The 18,515-nt window shown below is 40.6% G+C and overlaps 1 protein-coding gene across 3 annotated transcripts; it reads right to left on the reverse strand.

The window, feature by feature from the left end:
* Positions 1-482: 482 nt before the first annotated feature.
* LOC6578944 lies at positions 483-15,703 on the reverse strand. 3 transcript variants are annotated; one of them, XM_044011022.1, is made up of 12 exons: positions 15,523-15,703; positions 13,370-13,951; positions 11,411-11,546; positions 10,225-11,330; positions 10,012-10,074; positions 3,474-4,667; positions 3,074-3,418; positions 2,196-2,513; positions 1,983-2,130; positions 1,722-1,927; positions 1,168-1,351; positions 483-1,100 (listed from the first exon to the last, which is right to left on the reverse strand). In XM_044011022.1, the coding sequence occupies exons 2-12, from the start codon at positions 13,479-13,481 to the stop codon at positions 794-796; spliced, it is 4,119 nt and encodes a 1,372-aa protein (XP_043866957.1). In that variant the 5' UTR covers positions 13,482-13,951; positions 15,523-15,703; the 3' UTR covers positions 483-793. The 3 variants fall into 3 exon arrangements, with proteins under 3 accessions (XP_043866957.1, XP_002004841.3, XP_032586155.1); XM_002004805.4 differs by having other exon boundaries at positions 15,519-15,703; XM_032730264.2 differs by lacking the exons at positions 10,012-10,074; positions 10,225-11,330; positions 11,411-11,546; positions 13,370-13,951; positions 15,523-15,703 and adding an exon at positions 5,083-5,710 and having other exon boundaries at positions 485-1,100.
* Positions 15,704-18,515: the final 2,812 nt, after the last annotated feature.

The raw sequence follows: 18,515 nt of genomic DNA on the forward strand, positions 1-18,515 counted from the left end.
GTAAAATACGATAGCCAAAAGCAACAGGCATGAGCTATCGATTATATGGTGCGTAACTTGGATAAATCAATTGAATTCTAAATTCAAATAAAAATGGAAGAGTGATCGCAGTTTGATAATTAAATTAAATTATAGACATATATAATTGACATGAGATATTGATAATCTGACGATTTACTTATCAATTATCAAATTAAAATATGAAAGGACAAGTGAAAATTCACCATAAAGAATATATATCGACAGCTCTAACTGGCAGTAGTTATCGATCTGATGCCTTAGCCAATTAATGTAATTTCAAAATTCAAATTTTTGAAATATGAAGAAATGGGTGACCGTATTTTGACAAAAGATAATCATCGGAAATTTGGCGCGCTTTTCGGCTAAGCAGATCTGATAGATAATAAATTAAATATATATAAAAGTGCAGTGCCATAATTGATGTACATATTAAGATAAAAACCCGCACAAACACGCACTTCAGTTAACTAAGTTATTTATTATATAAACTTAAATGCATAGGTACAAAGATTTATCGTCGGCACGAAAGTTAAAGAAATTAATAAGTTAATTGGTTTTTTATTATTATCTGTTGTGATTACGACGGCAATTTGCAATCAATCTCAATGAAAAATCACAGCGACACATTTGCGAACGTGTGTGTTGCGGCTGACAAACGGTGAGAACATCATTTTCGTCATTGTTAGAACTAAGTGATGAGGGGCGAGGGCGGGCGCAAGGGCGAGGGTGTGTCTTATGGGAACTACTTAATTAGGCCTGTAGCGTGCCAAACTCAGCACGTCTCCTTGTTGCAATCAACGAAATTACTAAATTCGGTGGCATTGGGCGGCCCCTCGCTATAAAGATAAGTAACGGGCCATAAACGGGCCGCTGCGAAATCGCTGAGACTCTGCAGACCGCCGGGCCGTGGCGGATGCTGTGTGTATTCACTGCTAGCCGAGGTTGCCTGCAGCTGGTGTGGCTTTGGCTTCTGCTTGGACAGGCTGGAGTGTGTAGTGGGCTTGGTGCTGTTGCCAGCATCCGGATAATAGCGATCGCTACACTTGCGCCACTGATCCGGCTCATCGCCCACAAAGCACCTGGAATGGAAAGGGTCGGGTATAAGGATATCATATTATTGATTGTAGAGCTTAGGTCCGCTCTTACCAGGCATAGTCGAAGCCGCGACTATAGCCACATGGATGATCCGTTTTGCAGCAATAGTCCCAGGCGCCAATCTCTGAGCCGTCCGTTTCACAGGAGTAGAAGCCCGTTATAAGATTCTTCTCGCATGGACTGCTCCTGCGGCAAGGCTTTCCAGTTACGGTATAATGACGCCAAGCGACATCGCCTTTCGATTTTCATATATCGTAAAGTTAGTTAAATAATATTCTCTATTGTTAAGCATTAACATTCAGTTAGTATATATAGGGAGTTGATACTTGGATTCGTCTGGGTGATGGGTTATAGTGTTGCTACCCGGATTCGTCTGGGTTACGTTATAGGTTACAGGTTAGGGTAATACTACTGTACATGCTAGTCGACATTATTCATATATATATACATAGACATTCTTCCAATTACAAGCTAATTATAGATATAAGTATATATATATCTAAATATAAAATCTAGCTCTGGGGTTATAGACAATTTGGAATTGGTTCAAACTCTGATTATTTACACAATGATGGACGTGCAACAGGTTAGAATTGTCAGTTTACCCGGTTCCCGGAATATATCCATGCGTCGATCATTATTGACACGTGAACCACCGATCGTGTTCACCTTGTCCCGGCAAGTCCAATCGAATGGATTCCAAGCGAATAGCCAATAATCACGCTCTTTGGTGTGCCTGTAGTGCACATCGAGCTTGAGCTCCGTTTGATCCAGATCAGACATTTCGCAGTTAAAGGAGCTGGACTGCGAGCTATTCAAGAAAAGTTTAGTTAGAGCTATAGAGATCTTTGATCTAATGATCTTACCCATAGCTAAAGGCATAGCACTTGAATGGCGTGGTGTCACGCAGCCGTATGCATTCCTTTTTACAGGCCATCTCCGAGGGTGCTGTGATCACCTTCTTAATAGCTGGAGGTAGTAGGCGTGCCGGCGAGCCATAGCCCAAGTAGCACACTGGAAAGATGGAGAAAATCATATTAGCTCTAGGAACTGTTTCTATGCAATCTTGGTCCACCCACATTTCTTATGTTTCTCATCCACAATGGGCTGTATTTCACAGCCATGCCCGTAGCTCGCCCGCTCAAAGATATCGAAAGCAGCATCCAGTATCAGATGTCGCTCCTTGTCCATGTCGCGCACAGGCCAATCGCTCAGCTGGCAGTTGTCTATGACGCCCGCGTGGCGCTGCTGGCCATAGCGGAAGGCGAAGGCTCGACACGTAAACTTACTAGAGCGTATGCACTCCATCTCACATTCGCCCACGGTGCGCACCGTCAGCGAGTCCCGGACAATGGACTTGAAGAAGCGCGTGGCATCAATGGCGCGGAAGAAACATTCTGTGGGGGAAGAGGAAAGCAAGTTATTAGTTAGAATTACTAAGAGATAGGTCTAGGAAGCCTAGGAATTTCTATGAGGAGAAACATTCTGTAGGGGTAAAGCAAAGCAAGAGAAAGGAAAGGTGTAAGAGAAAGAGTCTAGGTAGCCTAGGAATTTCGATGACAATAAACCAGAAGAAAAATTCTTTTTGAAGAGAGAAGAGCAAGAAAAAGACTTAACCTAGCAAATACTATAGATTGAAGAGGAGAAAAGGGATAAAAAGCACAAGGCAAAGGCATAGTAAGCCCAGGCAATAAACCGAAATATTTGGTGGGAACAGAGGACAGAAAGTATAAGAGAGCAAGAGAAAGGATTTGCCTAGAAAATACTATGGGATTCCTTACTCAATGAAGAGCTATACGACTAAGAGCTTTTAAGCTTTTCTCCAGCCTAAGTAAGAGATGATTACGCTTCTATTCCTTTCAAACTCTCCTGAATGCTAAGCCAGCGCTTCTCTGCTCTTCTAGACTTAATCAAGATAATCTAACAGCCTCTTCATCTTCTGCCATCCCATACTCACGTGCATTTCGGGGATCGGAGAGCGCCGTGCTGGGTCCGTCGCTACGTCTCGGACTGTGTGGCGGTGGCTGTCTGCACACATCCATATCGTCGGCCATCGAGTATATATCATAGTCCCTATCCGGCTCTATGTCCACATAGTAGTCGAGCATATTGACGGGTCTGTCGCACAGCATGCAATTGTCGCGGCCCGCCTGATTGTACCGATAGCTGAACGTGTGGCAGACGAAGCTGGGCCGTTGATCCGAGCACAAGCGTTCGCATTCTGTGAGCGTGGGCACGTTGAAGGCGTGCTTCACGGCTGTCTTGTGCAAGCGGAAGCCCTCGCTGGTCTTGGCAGAGCATTCTGAAAGGATAAAAGGATTGTAGAGCTATAGCAATCCCCTTCCCATTTCACTTACCATCCGGTCCAGGTCGCCTAGTCCATTGTTTTCTGTAATCGTTGCGTATTCGGGGATAATCATGATCGTAGCTGGAGCCGGGATAGCGTAGCACCGCATTCGATTCCCTAGGTGGTTCGCGATGCGTTGAGCCAAGATCGAAATAGTTGAAGTCGTGCTGATCCTTGCGACGCTGCGACTCGAAATAGGAGCTCTGCTTGTTGCCATAGCCACCGCCGTAGCTCTCCTCGGCCCCGATCAAATAGGGCACAAATTTATTGGGTTTCTTATAGGACGAGCCCGGTGGACCGTCGCGATCTAAATAGTTGTGAGCAGGTCCCGTGGCCGGTGGCCCAGGTCGGCTAGGCTCGTGTGGACGATAGGGTGAAAAGTCATGGCCGGGACGATACGATGGTCGGTATTTGTCTATGCGATCTGGTTCGGGACGTGGCGGCCTGTAAGCGGAACTGTCGTAGCCCGAACTGCTGGGCAGCGTTTCCCAGCGATCGGGTCTATAGCGAGATGGCGGCTCCGGTCGTCCATAATCATGACGATCTATATAATCGGGACGCGAATGATCGCCAAAGCTGCTGGGTGGTATATGACCATAGTAGCCCGAGCCGGAGCTAGAGCCATGCGAGGAGAACTCGTAGGACGAAGAGGAGCTGGAGGAATGTGAGCTGTGATAGTCCGTGGAGAAGGGTCGATGCTCGTAGGAGCCGCTAGATGGAGCCGATGGACGATAATGGCCCACAGCGGTGCTATGCGATGGCGGAGGAGGAGGAGGAGGAGGACGATAATGATCCCGATCACGATCCCGATCCCTATCTCTATCACCATAGCCGCCGCTGGGTTTGAAGTAAATCGGATTGCTGCTAATGGGCCCCTTGGAGCAATCCTGGCAGGCATTGCGCCTACAGCTGCTGGGCGCATTGCGATCCCTTTCATAGTAATCGTAGTCCGGATGCCGCAGCAGATTCGAGTCCCTGCGATTGGCGCTCGAGTACAGATCCATTTGAGACAAGGGTATCTCAATCAGCTCGCAGTCGCCCTGGCCGTGCCCCGAGGGATCCAGGCGATAGTTAAAGCCCTCGCACATGAAGCGCTTCTCGTGGCCGCACTCGCGCATGCAGTCCTCCACCCGTTCACAGGATATCGAACGGCGTATCCAATGGGGCGCTATGCGCTTGCCAGCCAGCACACGCCGGAAGCAGGCTGTAAAGATGAAGTAAAACAGATACAGACAAAAAGAAAAAGAAACACAACAACAGCAGCAAGTGAAGCAATCAGAGATCTTGGCGTCACTCGCTGACTGAAGCCGAAGCTGAAGCTGAAGTCGAAGTCAGTGAAGCGCGTCCAAGATCGGTTGCCTCTACATGATGTTGCTACATGTTCTGCTTTTGACATCCGCTCTTTTTGCTGCTGCTGTAAATTATGTTCGAGTCATGTTGCTGTGAAGCGATCCGCCCCCGGTCGCCCCAGCGAGGCCTTGCTGCCGCTTAGATTATCTCGCGGAGGGCAGAAGTTCTTATTTGCCAAATTATGCAAATTACTTTAAATATGCTTCGCAGTTTAACTTCTGAATTTGTTGGCCATTGACCGAGTTGTACCGCGCCCAAGCGCAACCTACCTTTGGCATCCTCCACAATTATAATTGTGCTGCTTATGTCGCTAACCCCGACGCCGCTGCCGCTGCCACCGCTGCTGCTGCTGCTGCCGCTGCCGCTGCTGTGTCTTGTAGGACTCACGAATTTGGCTTGGGTGCCGCAGCTGGCATAGAGCAACAGCAGCAACAGCAGCCATAAAAGCATTAGCGAACGCATTGAAACGCGCTCACCGAACCACTAAATCCACACACAATTTTTGTATTTTATATAATCGAGCTCGGTTTGGAATTCTATTTAAATTTTTGTTTCTTTTTTTAAACAATTTTTGTTGTATGCTCACTGGTTACGTAAGTCGCGCTTTATTTCGGGTTTTGAGTTTGAATATCAAGCGTAGCTCACACACAGTCTGTCTCTCTCTCACACACTATCTCTCTCTCTCTTTCTCTCTTTCTTTCACTCTGCTCTGCATATGCAGGATTCTAATTGGATTTTGCGCTTTTCAAAGCAGTGAAAGCTCTCACTCACTCACGCACTCTCCCTCTCACACTCGCGCTCTCTCTCTCACTCGCTGGCTCGCTCTCTTTCACTCTCACAGGATCTAGTCTGTAAACGCGTCGACGCGCTGCTCTGGCGTTTCTAGCCTCAACTGAGCCGCTGCTTTGGTCAAGCTTGCGGTTTTATACACGATATTAGAAAATTTTAACGCGCGCTCGAGCGTTTTTCCACCAAAAAAGCTTTTAATTTTTTCCCAGAGCTTTATCTAATTTTTGTTGTTGTTGCTGCTCTTGATGCTGTTCTCTTCTCGTTGATTTAGCCAACGGGGCGTCGTCTTTAGAGCCTTGAAATATGCACGCTTTTAATGAGTACTCTAGGCGCACTTTTTTATTTATTTTTTTGGCTAGTAGATGGCTTATCTTGGTTTTCAGATGAAAATACGAGGGCAGCTGTTAATAGTTGGTATCTGTATCTGTAGCTCCGAGAGCTGCGTAACGGCAGCAGCTGCACTAGCGGCAGCCAAGCGTTAATTGACGTCAGTCAAGGATGCCAGCCAGACAGAGTGTGTATTAATTTCAATGAGCACTGTTTGGGGGCAAAGTCAATGGGGATTACGCAGAAATTAAACTAGTAATCTACTTGATTAGCGTAGAGCGAGATATGAGATCAGTTGTGTGCATAAAGTAGGGCACAACTATGAAATGGGGCTCAAAGAATTGAAAATATTGGCGATATTATCTTTAGATAGAACTTTTATAATTTCCAAAATATGTCATATATGAAGTTAAATGGATGATCAGTTCTGTACGACCCAAATATAATCGAAAGTTCTTTATATATTGAAAGCTTCATTTTAAGTATAAAGTACATATTAAAAATATTCAAATTCAACTATTGAGATCATGTAAATTTGAGCTAGTAAATATATTTATTATATGAAAAATTTTATAGAATTTTTATATATTTTTGTATATTTTATATCATAAATTTTTCAGATTTTAAATGATTCATTCAATATTTTCTATATACGAAATGACTCATATGATATGAATCTGACTCAGACGAGCGGAGTTGTTTAGGAGTACATTTAATTTACATCTAATTAGCCCAAAGTCTCACTCTTAAATTTTCTTTCTTTTTATGTATTTATAAACGAATATTTTTCACGCTCTGAGCTCTACAAAAGCAACTTCGAAGTGATTTCTGTATTTCTGCAAATTCATTTGGTTTTAATTTATTTAGTTAACTTATCATCATAATTATGCTGAAGTATTGTCTGTTGAATTCTTTTCTTGTTCTAATATAAATATTTGTAACTGAGTTCTAGTCATTTTTAGTCATTATCTATATGTAGATATATCTGATTTCAAAGCTATTTAACTGCTTTCCACTTCCGCGAATATTCTTAGGCTTAGCGTTAAGTCAGTTAAAAAAAAAAAAAACAGAAATAGAAAATAAGTTTGTTGCTTAAGTCTTTCGTTTTATTGACTGTAGGTGCTTCCCTTCTAAAAAATCTATGAGCTAGGCTATAAGAATTTTTGCAAAATCATCTATTTCTATAAGCTCCAAGTCAATTATCTGATATGTTTATCAGCTAATTTTAAATAAGCTAAATTTTATTTTCTAATTTCCTACAAACATTTCATATCTAACTTCTATGTGACTAAGTCCAGTTCGTTGCCTAAGTCTTTTGTTTTTCAATCCTAATTCAAACATTCTAAGGTTCCTTTCATAGCTAGTTTTGTTGTTGCATCTTCTACATACTTATTTCCATATGCTGCCCGTATTTTCCACCTAGCAAGCCCCCACTCAAGTTCGTTGCCTAAGTCTTTTGCAACACGTTTGTCCAGCTTAACACTGAGTAAGCCCATAACGCACTTGCAGCATGCATTATTCATATGCCACCTATCATGTACTCTGTCCGAGTCTTTGCTATATCATCGATCATAACATAGCTCGAGCGCCTACCCACCCCCTCCTCTCTCTCTCGCTCTACCATTCGAGGTACACAAAAAGCCAAACAATCTGAGCGCATTTCCGTTTCTTAATCAATGTCAAAGCTGTCATTACAATGGGTTAGCTTCTGTTTTTTTTTCACTCTTTCTGTTTTTATTTTTTAGTGCATTCTAACAGCAACAGCAACAGAATTTGCATACAATACAGCCTTTCGGGGTGCTCGTTCAAGTGCACTTGCTCTTGCACAATTCCCAAAAGGCAAAGTACGGCAGCCAAAAAGAATCAGAGACTCAAGCTTCCGCTACCAAAAAAAAAAAAAAAGAAGTAAAAGAAGAATAAGAAGCAAAATAAATAATCGTATTACTCGCACTCTTATCTTCAGCCAGCATCTGTCCCACGCCCAATAAATTCAGCTAACAAACTCGCACGCAGAGCCAACGATTTAATTACATTGTCGCATGGATCGTAACAAGCATTTGAGCATTTGAGCATTTGAACTTGGGCTTATGTCACCCCCTATTTCTGCTTTGGTTTTTCATAAAGTTCATGTGCTCGTCACACTCGAGATCATCGAAAGGAAGTCGCGTCTAAAATCCAAAATATAAATGACTCTTTGATGAGTGGGCAAAGCAATTTGTTGCTGCTTGTTTTTGTGGAATTGTCATAAATCTTGTGCACTTGACAACTTAACTAAATTTAAATAAACATATATTCTTAGCTAAAGCTGACATCATGAGGGTGTACTAAAAGAATGTGCTAATCCATAACTAAATCGAAATTAGTTGCGTCATAGAGCCCTGGAAAATATGTAGGCACTACATTGTACTTGAACTACAGGAGATTATTAAAAAAAAAAAAAAACATAATTAAAGTTAGAACTATAATAGAATGAAACCTGTATAAGCCTGAAGCATACATTGCCTTATGAGAGAGATTTTGTAAAAATCAAATTGTGATGGCTTTCGCTATGCAACGATTCACAACATCGATTGAGAAGCTCAAGGATTGGATGGAAAAATGTATAAAAAATCTTCTTTTTTCTATTTCACTGAGAGCAAACAATTACTGAGATATTAATCGACAATTTTATATAAATTAATTTAATTTTAACTTACGAGATTTCGATCTGTAATAAGAAAAATTAAATAAAATTATTTATATAAAATTGTTGACTCACATTTATGAGAAAAGTCTCAGCAAGTTCTCAACTCAAACTGAAATAGTTGAATGATAAATATTAGTTATTAAATAATTATAAATATTTTGTTAATCGACTAAAATCCATGAGACAAGCGGCTAATTGCATTTTAGAGCATAATTAAAAATCACATTTTCATTTAAAATTATATATAATTTTGAATAAAATGTTTAATTAGTTTTAAGTCAAGCGAATCAAGCGTCTAAGCGCACTTTAGACTCACATTTGAATCATATTTTATTTATGCTGGCTTGCGTTGTATATTTAATTTGTTATGGCTATTAGAGATTTTTTTGACAATTTTCTGATTTACTCTACTCAATAAACTCTTCTTCTTGTATTTGAAATTGATAGATTTATAGAAATAGCTTAGATTTTTCCTCTACTTTTTTTTCTAGTTTAGTTTTATCAAACAGAAATCCCATCCTTGTTAAATATGCTCAAAGAGTGAGTAGTCAACTAAACAGAACTCATCTAATCCTCAACCCTTAGTCAAAGGATCTACATTAACTCTTCTATACCAAGCTGAGTTCATAGAAATGAAAAAATGACTAAATGAATCATCGTGAATCATATTATATATAAGTGAATTATGAATGGTATTCAAAGCGTCAGGCCAGCTGTATTGAACTAGTTAACCCATTTAGCTATGCTTTGTTTTACAGCTAAATTTAGCCGCTTAGGCTACATTAGAATGGAATATAATAATATAATCAATTATTATACATTTTTTAACATATTTCAAAGTCTCCTCTAAACATACCGCCCGCTCTATACATACCCATCGATAGCTAACCCACTTGGTGACAATTTTTCATAAGCTTTTGCACTCGATTATTTTTCTTTTTTTTGCATTCAGCATGCGAGCTAAATTCATTTGTTTTGTTGTCCGTGGCGCGCGAGCTTTCGATTATTTAGTTTTTAATGTGGCGCACAACCCCACCGTTTTGACCCACTGTAGCCACTGTCCACCCACATCGACGATAGATTGTCGCATTATGCTTAGTCTAATGGGTTTTTAGTTTTGTTATGCGAATAAAAGCCAATCCCAAATGTGGGTCAACTGTCGACTCCGCCTCCCGTTTCCTTCCGCCTCTCGTAATGAGTTTTATTTGTGCGCAATGTTAATTCTACTTAGATTTTAGTTGTTACAACTAAACTAAACGAAATAAGAGATAATAAAAAGTTAAATAAAGCGAATCGCATCCAAAACCTCCTCATTCCCACTGTCGGTTAGCTGGTCGCGAATCCAAATTAGTTGGGACTTGGTTAAGATGGTTTGACATAAGATTACTGCACTTACCATTCATTTCATCCATGGGATAACGATCACGATCCCTGTCACCAGGCAGGGGCATAGTTGGCTCTAAGTGAAGAGGTGGAGAGAAATTTAGTTAGGATTAGATGTGCTCGGAATTTCGAGGATCAGGTATTATAAATTGAGTACTTTGATTAAGCAAATACGAGCATTGTTAAGAACAGAAGGAATCCTAGTTTATATTGCTCAAGGCCTTACTTTTGTTGTTATGCATGTAGTCCCCGGGATTGAAGTAGGTTGCTATAGTCTTATCATCATCATAGTAGCCATCTGGACGCATAGCACTACCATTGCGACGCACATAGTCATCCCTGGGCGGCTGAGCTGAAGGTCTATCGTAGGCGGGCGGGCGAGCTGAAGAGCCAGGTGCAGGTCCCATACCATATCCTCCATCGTGTGTTGCATGCGGTGGCGGATCAGGTCGATTCGTGTAGTCCGGCCGAGGCTCCCGATGGCTATCATAACTAGTCGTGGGTCTTGGCTCACGATGTCCATCGTAGCCACTTGTGGGCCTGGGATCGCGATCATAGTTGGTCGTGGGCCGTGGATCACGATCATAGCTGGTCGTGGGTCGGGATCCATGTGAGGGTGGTGTGGAGCTATCATAGGGGCGTGCGGGCGGCGGCGGACGTGCATAATCTGGTCTATCACTGGCATAATCCGGTCTAGGCGCATAGCTGGGCCGCTCTCCGGAGGCAGGCCGCAATGTTGTGGGCGAGTAACGTTCCGGTGTGCCATAGCTATAGCCATTGCCGTAGCCCAGCCCGAAGATGGGGCGTGGCGGCCCGTGGGGCGTAGGCCGTATGCCATCATCCTCGTGCGGCCCATACGACGGCCTGTAGCGCTCATCCACCTCGGGCACGTTGGCCGCATAGCCGCCAGGTATATAGACCTCCTCATTGGGCGCCGGATAGCTGTGCTCGTAGAGCGTCGGATATTTGTAGAGCGGATAGATTTCATGCGAAAAATAGAGACGATCGCCGACACCCGGTGGCGGTCCAGTGGGCGGCACTGGCGGCGGCTGTGCGGGCACATCCGGATGACTGGTGTGCGGAGTGGGATTCACGACCAGCACTGGCGTATTGCCCACATCGATCGGGCGATTGGGTAAATTTACGGGCGTTACGCCCGTACTGATCGGACTCGATGCGCCGTCCAGCTGATTGTCGCTCAAATCGAAGCAATTCGTCTTGCGCGCATACAGATCAAAGTCGGGATCGAAAATGACGCCAGCGGGTCGCCCGCTGCCGCCTCCATACTGCTCCGATGACAATTGACATGTGCCGTTTCCGCGTCGATGAACACTGCACGAACACGAAGTTAAAATCAGTTAAAATTGTTGTTACTCATTGAGCAATCGGACAAAATTGGCAACGCCGCTCACCCGAATGAGATCGCCTGACACTTCTCGCCCGCCTGCAAGCACTTCTCCTTGCACATCTTCAGCGAGTTGGTGTCTTCGGTGCGGAAGGTCTTCTCAAATGGCAGCATTGCCTCCAGTGCGATGCGCTCGAAGCAATCTGAAAATAAAGCCAAATAGACTTCAGTTCAATTTTCAAGTCGCTCGCTAATTGGCCAATTGCAGTTGACCAAAAAAATGAATACAAATACAAATAAAAGTTCAGCTTATGCAATGAACGGCCACGCCCACACGCCTAGACGCCCAGACGCCCAGACGCCCTATTGTCACTATGATGTCACCTGCATTACTTATTCAATTTTTCTGTGTTTGTTTTTTTCAAGGCCGTTTTATTGTGGTTTTGCTCCACTGTACGGTAGGTTAGTTTTATTGTCTCCCCACACTGGGACGCTTTTGTTCTTTATTCAAATCGTTTCAGAATTTTATTTGGCTTGCGTGCCGCGTGGACGCAGTTGACTGCCATTAGCCCCACAGGTGCTGGCACCACAGTTGACCCCCATAGCTGGCGCCCATAGCTGACTCCAGCACCGTAAAACTCCACTCTCCCACCTCAAGCGACTCCCCATGAATAATTCAAAAAGGTCAACCCAGCGACAACAGCCAAGAGACAATTCGAAAGACCAACAATATTTGTATTGCCCTCTGTTCGGCTAGCTTGTGTCGATGATTAATGATGGATTGGACCATGTGATTTATGAGCTGTGCTGGTTTCGCCATTATGGCATGTGGGTGGCAGTTGGAGCTGAGATTTGGGTCTAAATATTTTAGTTACCTATGGAAATAGATGTTTATTGTTTCTTTTAATGCGAGCAGAAGAATGTAAGAATGCAATTAGGCGTAAAGGAGAGATTATTGTATTAGAGTAAAGTATTAAGTAAAGCTAAAGCATCTGGGAAATTGTTTGTTGCATTCCTTGTCCCTGATAACTTTTTTGGCATAAAGAATTCACCATCAAGCCCTACTGAAAAACACTTGAAGAACCCATCTAATTATTAGCCAAAGTGATCTTTGAAAAGAAGGAAGAAAGATAGACCTGTAGTCAATTCTTTGAGCGATCATGTAGAACGAATCAAGGCTGACAGATGTAGTATTCTAGGAGCTGGCAATGGTTTTTAGAATTGCTCTACAGTTGCTCAAATGTCTGGCAGTGAAGTCTATATGAGTTTACTCCATCTCGTAATTCTTTCTTGAGATTACTGTAATTCTAGAACTCCTTTGGATCTGCTATAAGCCATGGAGGTTCTAAAGGAACTCTAGAGTCGCCTTAAATAGACATCCATGCAAGTCTTCAAGTCTGCTCGAAGGTTTGTAAAGGTGTAAGTGCTCTATACTAAATCTTGGCCCGAAATATATTGGCAATCCTAAGGAACAGAGTGAACCCTTGCATGACCTCTTTGCCACGATTACACAATTATGAAGCTGATAGATCATAAGGAAGAACTTGATTTGAATTTAGTAAAGAGGGTAAATAGTAAAAATACTTTCAATAGTTTAATATAGTTATATAGTTAAATAGTAATCTATTACTGTATTTATACTTATACTGAACGCTGAAAAAGAAGTGGTATAGTTTATAACTCTGTTTCTCTATGAAATTGAAACTTTTAAACTAATCTTTTATTTATCATCTATCTCAACTCTCACGATATTTACAAACTATAAATATGTAGTTCTAGTAGAAAACCCAACCTATAATTATATACCATGACTAATACATAGACTATTCCAATCATTACGAACTATTCTATGTCTAAACAAACCAGTTGGCATATATCTAAAGCCTAACTGTTGTTTGCTCAAGAATATAAAAGTATTTCATTTTTATAGACGTTAATGGCTCCATAAAAACCGCAGCGAATACGTAATAAAAACGATATGTTAATAGTTTTAACCGCTTTGTCTATCCCCCTCCACGGTACTTACCATTGCGCGCCGAGACCAGCTGATTGTCCACGGTGAGCGCAGCTGCAGCATCGGCGAGCAAGTGCAGCATCCAGAGGAGCAGCAGACGCCGCCTGAGCGCAATGTTCATCATTTCACTTGGTAACGGTAAAAATAATTTCCCTTTTATGTTTTTTGCACAAGTTTTTCCCACTGTTTTTTTTGTTGTCTTTTATCACTTGGTCACTTCCTTTGGCATTCTCGTGGAGAGTTTTGGGTTAAGTGGACTGTTTGGATCGGCGGGAGCTTGGGAACTGAAAGACAGCGCCAAGCGCTAGCGTCGTAGAAACCTTCTGTTTCTGCTCTTTCTTCACTTATGCTATTTTTTTTTTTTTTTTTGCTTTGTATCTTTCTCTCCTTTCTTTTTGGTTTATGTTCGCGTGCCAGTGGGCATCATTTCTTTAGAGCAGTTTTATGTAGTTGTAGTTGTTTCTTTATTTATTTATTTTTTTTTTTGTGGCTTTCGCGTTACGTTTCGCTACTTTTCACATTCTTTTCACCGTTAATTATATTGCCAAAATATGCAGATCGTTATAGAGGTGAGCCGAGCCGAGTCGAGCCGAGCTGAGATGAGATTAAATGAGATGAGATGAGAGATGTGGGAGATCTCATTTATTTATGCGTTCACTCAAAAGAAATTCAGTTATTCTTCTTCTATGGCTGTGTGTGTGTGTGTGTGTGTGAGGGAGAGAGTGTGGGAGAGTGAGGGCGTGTAAGTCATTAGGCAAACTTTAGTTGTCTTCCTTGATTGCGTCACTAGTTCTCGCTTAGAGGCCTTTTGACCTTTTGCGACAAAAGTTTTTCGGCCACTTGGTAATTAAGCATATTTGAATGACAAAGTGCTCAGCAATGCGTAAATACAATTGCCATCATTGCCGTCGCACTTGGCCAAATGTAAAAATCAAATACAAAACAATAACAAATATTTAAAAAAATTATAAATTTATTAAAACAAAAAGATATAATTAGCTAGAGTTAACGACTAGGAGATGCCCTAAAGTATAAACAGAGTTTGCTTTGACAATTAATTATAGTTTGCTACATCAAATACGCACCCAAACATACGCTTCCGTACATGCGCACACTCCCTTACTATGGAGTACATGACCTCCAATAACTCCGGTTCTAGATGTACAATATTTGTGAAGTTTTCGGAGCACGATTATAATATTGAAATAATAGCTATAAACTTGAGCTGGAGATGATACTATACTTATTTGTATTGAATTTTTTTAGAGAAAGGGATTGATATTCTAAGACTAAAATGTTCATTACCTGTATATTCTTCAGAGCAATCTACATCGTATCTATCGCTTTAGCAGTCTTCGAGTTATGAGAGATAAAAACCAAAGCGAAACATCGATATTTACTGATAAGACGAAAATGGAATCAGGCCTGGCCAAACAAATAATAGAATTAAACTGCGTTCACTGTATAGAATATTCACTCTAAGTTTCAGCACACTCGCTCGTGTAATTAGCGAGTTCCGATAGGTGGGCATTGTTAGAGAAGTATATGCATATGAACTTGCTTAACTCTTTCCTCCAAGGAGTACACATACTTTGGCTATTCAGTCACTCCTACTTCTATCTGTTACATACATATCCATAAAATTCTTAAGCTCTACACTTCCCCATTTTCAGGGTATGCAAAACAGCTTAAAAGCCCGCACATTAGTCAAAAACGTTTAATTGCTTGTCGCGAGCGAAAGAGACAGCCGAAGAGCGGGTCGGAGACAGGCAAAACACCGGCAATTAATTTATTATGACAGCTTGAGAAAAAAGATAAACTTCAAATTATGAATGATTTATTGAAAAAGCGACTCGGAATATTTATGAAAAAAATATATATTATTATTATTTTTTTTTTATATAGGCAAATCTCTTTAATTTGTTTTTGTTTTTTTGTTTTATTTTTAGCTTTTTGCGAATAAAATTTCACTCGGGCGTTAAGTTTTGTGGCCAGATTCTCACTTTGGTCTTTCCGGCCGAATTATGCTGAGAAGTGTAACGGTAAAATTCTTGATTAGCTAGCTTCCGTTGCGCTTTGACATTTTTGGCAAAGCGGTTAATGACAAGCTATCGCTCTCTCGCTCTAGCACACACACGCACACACAGAGGCAGTCACACACCCACCCTTACAGCTGCAGTGCAATTTCAATTTTGTTGCTTTCTGTTTTGCAATTCTTTTTCTATTCTTTTTGTTGCCGTTGTTGCTGTTGTTGTTGCTGTTGTTGTTGTAGCTTTTCTTTGGCCGCTTTCGTTTCGCGTTTGGTTGCGCTGCGTTTCGAACTCGAACTCGCCGATCCGCACTCGCTAAACAATTGAAACTGAATAAAAATTCTGATTTAGTTGTATTCGAAACTCATTGGATGAGCAGCAAAGCAGCGCAGTTGGCGTTGACGTCGACAGCGACAGCGCTGCCAGCAGCACACTCTTTTGTTGCTGTTGTTGCTGGTGTTGTTGTTGTTGTTTGTGGCATTTAGCTTCGCATTTAGCTTTAGCTGGCGGCACCGAAGTTTGGCGCTTTAGAGTTCATCATTATGATCATTAGCTGCGCCCACTTGAGTCGCGGCAGCGTTCGGCCCAGCTTGGTCTGGCTTGGGGTGTCGAACCTGCCTGGCGCTTGCCTTGGAGGCAACTTCATTATGCTCGATGTCTGCTTCTTCTGCCTTTTCTTCTCTTTATATCGCCACCGTCTTCTTCTTCGTCTTGCTGCTTATTTTGCGTGCCGCCATTTCCTCTAATGGCTTGGGAATGACTCACGTAAAATTATTTCAATAAGAAATTGTAGCACAACAAATTTCGATTGCAAATCGCACTTTGAATGCCCTTTAAAAACAAATTTTTATCGATGGAATTTTTTTTGTATTTTTTTTTTTAATTTACTTTATATACATACATATTTTATTTAATTTAAATTTTTAAATTATTAATTTTTATAAAAATATATATAAATTATTACTATGCATTTTTAATAACAAAAATATTGACAAAAATTGTATAAATAAAAAATACTGACATTCTTTTAATATTTAAAAAATTTGTTATTTATATTTCATATATCTATTGTAATAATTTCTATTATTAGTAAAATTTTTTTTCTTGAAAATTCTTTATTTATTTTGTAGTGCTCCGCTCTAAAAAATGTTTTATAGTTAGTTTTATAGATATACTCTAAAGTAGTAAAAAAATAACTAATATTATCTGGCACTATATTTAAAAATTAAAGTCTTAACTTTACTAGAAAAAAAAATACATTAAATGAAATTTTCGATTTGCAAACCTTAAAATGAATTCAAAAATAGAAAACAAATTTAAAATATCTGTAAAAAAATTTGTTTTTGGATCTTTTTTTTTTTACAATTTTACTCTCCAATTATTATTAAATCTAAAAATTATAATGATTATAATTCAAATTAAAAGTTATAATAACTGACTAACTTATAATAAACTTTGCACACAGCTAATATACCTTACATGTATATAGTGTATGCAGAAGGCGTGATTACTTATGTGTGCGCAATTAGAGACAAGTGTTTGGGTTCTGCAATCGTTAGCTGTTTAGATCTTTTCTAGCTGTAGAATTAGTAGAGCAGTTGAATTAGAACCAACAGCTCAAGCACCAGCAACAGCAACAGCCACAGCAACAGCCGTAACAGATATAAAGAACCAGAACTCAAAGGAATGGCATAATAATCATCTTAACCTGAACTAAGTTTACGCTTTGCTAGAGCCACTAAAAAGAGCACAATTCAAATTGCTCGGCCAATGCACCTTCAAAACTTGGTTTTAACTTTTATTAGTTTTTTTTTTGCTTTTTCGGTTTCCAGCGAACAGCTGAAGCGTTAATTGGTGCAAGTTTTCACTGCAGCCAAAGGTGTTGTGCGTGCGAGTGTGCGGGTGTGTGTGTGTAATTTTGGGGGGCCTTATAATTGGCGACACCTTTAAGTGTCGACCTTGTCATGCTCGCTGACGTCGTCTAATTCAGGCCGGGGCTGTTCTTCATCAGCGCCTCTGCCAACTGATGACGCTCGCTGTCGATGTTGATGTCGACGGCGACTGCGACGCCAGCTGCGCAGTCAGCAAGCTTTAAGCGAGCGTAGCCAGCAATAAGGAGCAGCAGCAAGAGAAGCAGCTGCCCAAGCTGAGCTCATTCTGAGACTCAATTCTCAAACAGGAATTCCTTAGAATAAAGCTTATGAAAATATTAGGGTGTGCTTTAGCGAGAGTGCACGACTAATAGCTACCCTGCCTAGATGATTATCATGTAGTTAATGGCGTATATTTACTACTTAAATTTAACATATCCATTAGTTTTTTAAAATACGTTTAATATGATCAAAATACTTATTAAGGTATTATGAATTAATTAAAAATAATACCAGTTTAGATATTCTAAATTTATGTAGTATATTAAATACTTAACGAAAGGAAATGCAAATTCTAGGATTATGAAATTTATAGAATATATTTATGAACCTATTATGAATTGAAATTTATAGGAATTAAAAACTTGATCTTACACTATTACATGCCGTATGGATAATAGGACATGATGATATAGATACAGACTTGATATTTTATATATACAAATGAACAGAAAGATCTTATACCTTATAAGAATTACACACCTGATTTAAGAGTTTTTCCTAATAGACGTGAACTTTTAAAAATTTATTCCTTTTGGGATTGATACAATATACAGAAGTGAAGACGAATAGGAGACTTTTAGGCTAATTTCGATTTATTTATGATAAGGCGTATACGTAGCTATTGTGATCTATGTACATATATACATTCTATTGTCTGTCTACAGTCTATGAAACCCTATATACCCTGTTCACCCATTTACCATTGAATTCACTTCATACACAGAACAAATTAAGCTAAAGGTGCAGTCCACTCCAGTCCAGTCGAAGGTCAGTTCGCGAATTTCTGTCGGAATTAGCATATGCCAGCAATTCCAAAGAAGAAGCAGAGGTTGCGCCTCTTGCTATAAATTTGGCATTTGTTAAGATTGCACAATTCGCGTTCGATTTGATTATCTTGATATTTCGATGCTCTTTTATTTGTTTGGGGGCTGCTCCACATTTTTGGATTCCAAAAATTTTGCGTTTCAAACAAAA

This window comes from Drosophila mojavensis, unplaced genomic scaffold, assembly GCF_018153725.1.
Source record: "Drosophila mojavensis isolate 15081-1352.22 unplaced genomic scaffold, ASM1815372v1 contig_80, whole genome shotgun sequence".
Lineage (NCBI taxonomy): Eukaryota > Metazoa > Arthropoda > Insecta > Diptera > Drosophilidae > Drosophila > Drosophila mojavensis.

Coding starts and splice junctions, on each gene's coding strand:
- LOC6578944 (XM_044011022.1), bottom strand. CDS start 13,481: ATGATGAACATTGCGCTCAGGCGGCGTCTGCTGCTCCTCTGGATGCTG. Junction 2,514..3,073: donor CTCCGATCCCCGAAATGCAC/GTGAGTATGGGA, acceptor CTTCCCCCACAG/AATGTTTCTTCCGCGCCATT. Junction 1,101..1,167: donor CGCGGCTTCGACTATGCCTG/GTAAGAGCGGAC, acceptor TTTCCATTCCAG/GTGCTTTGTGGGCGATGAGC.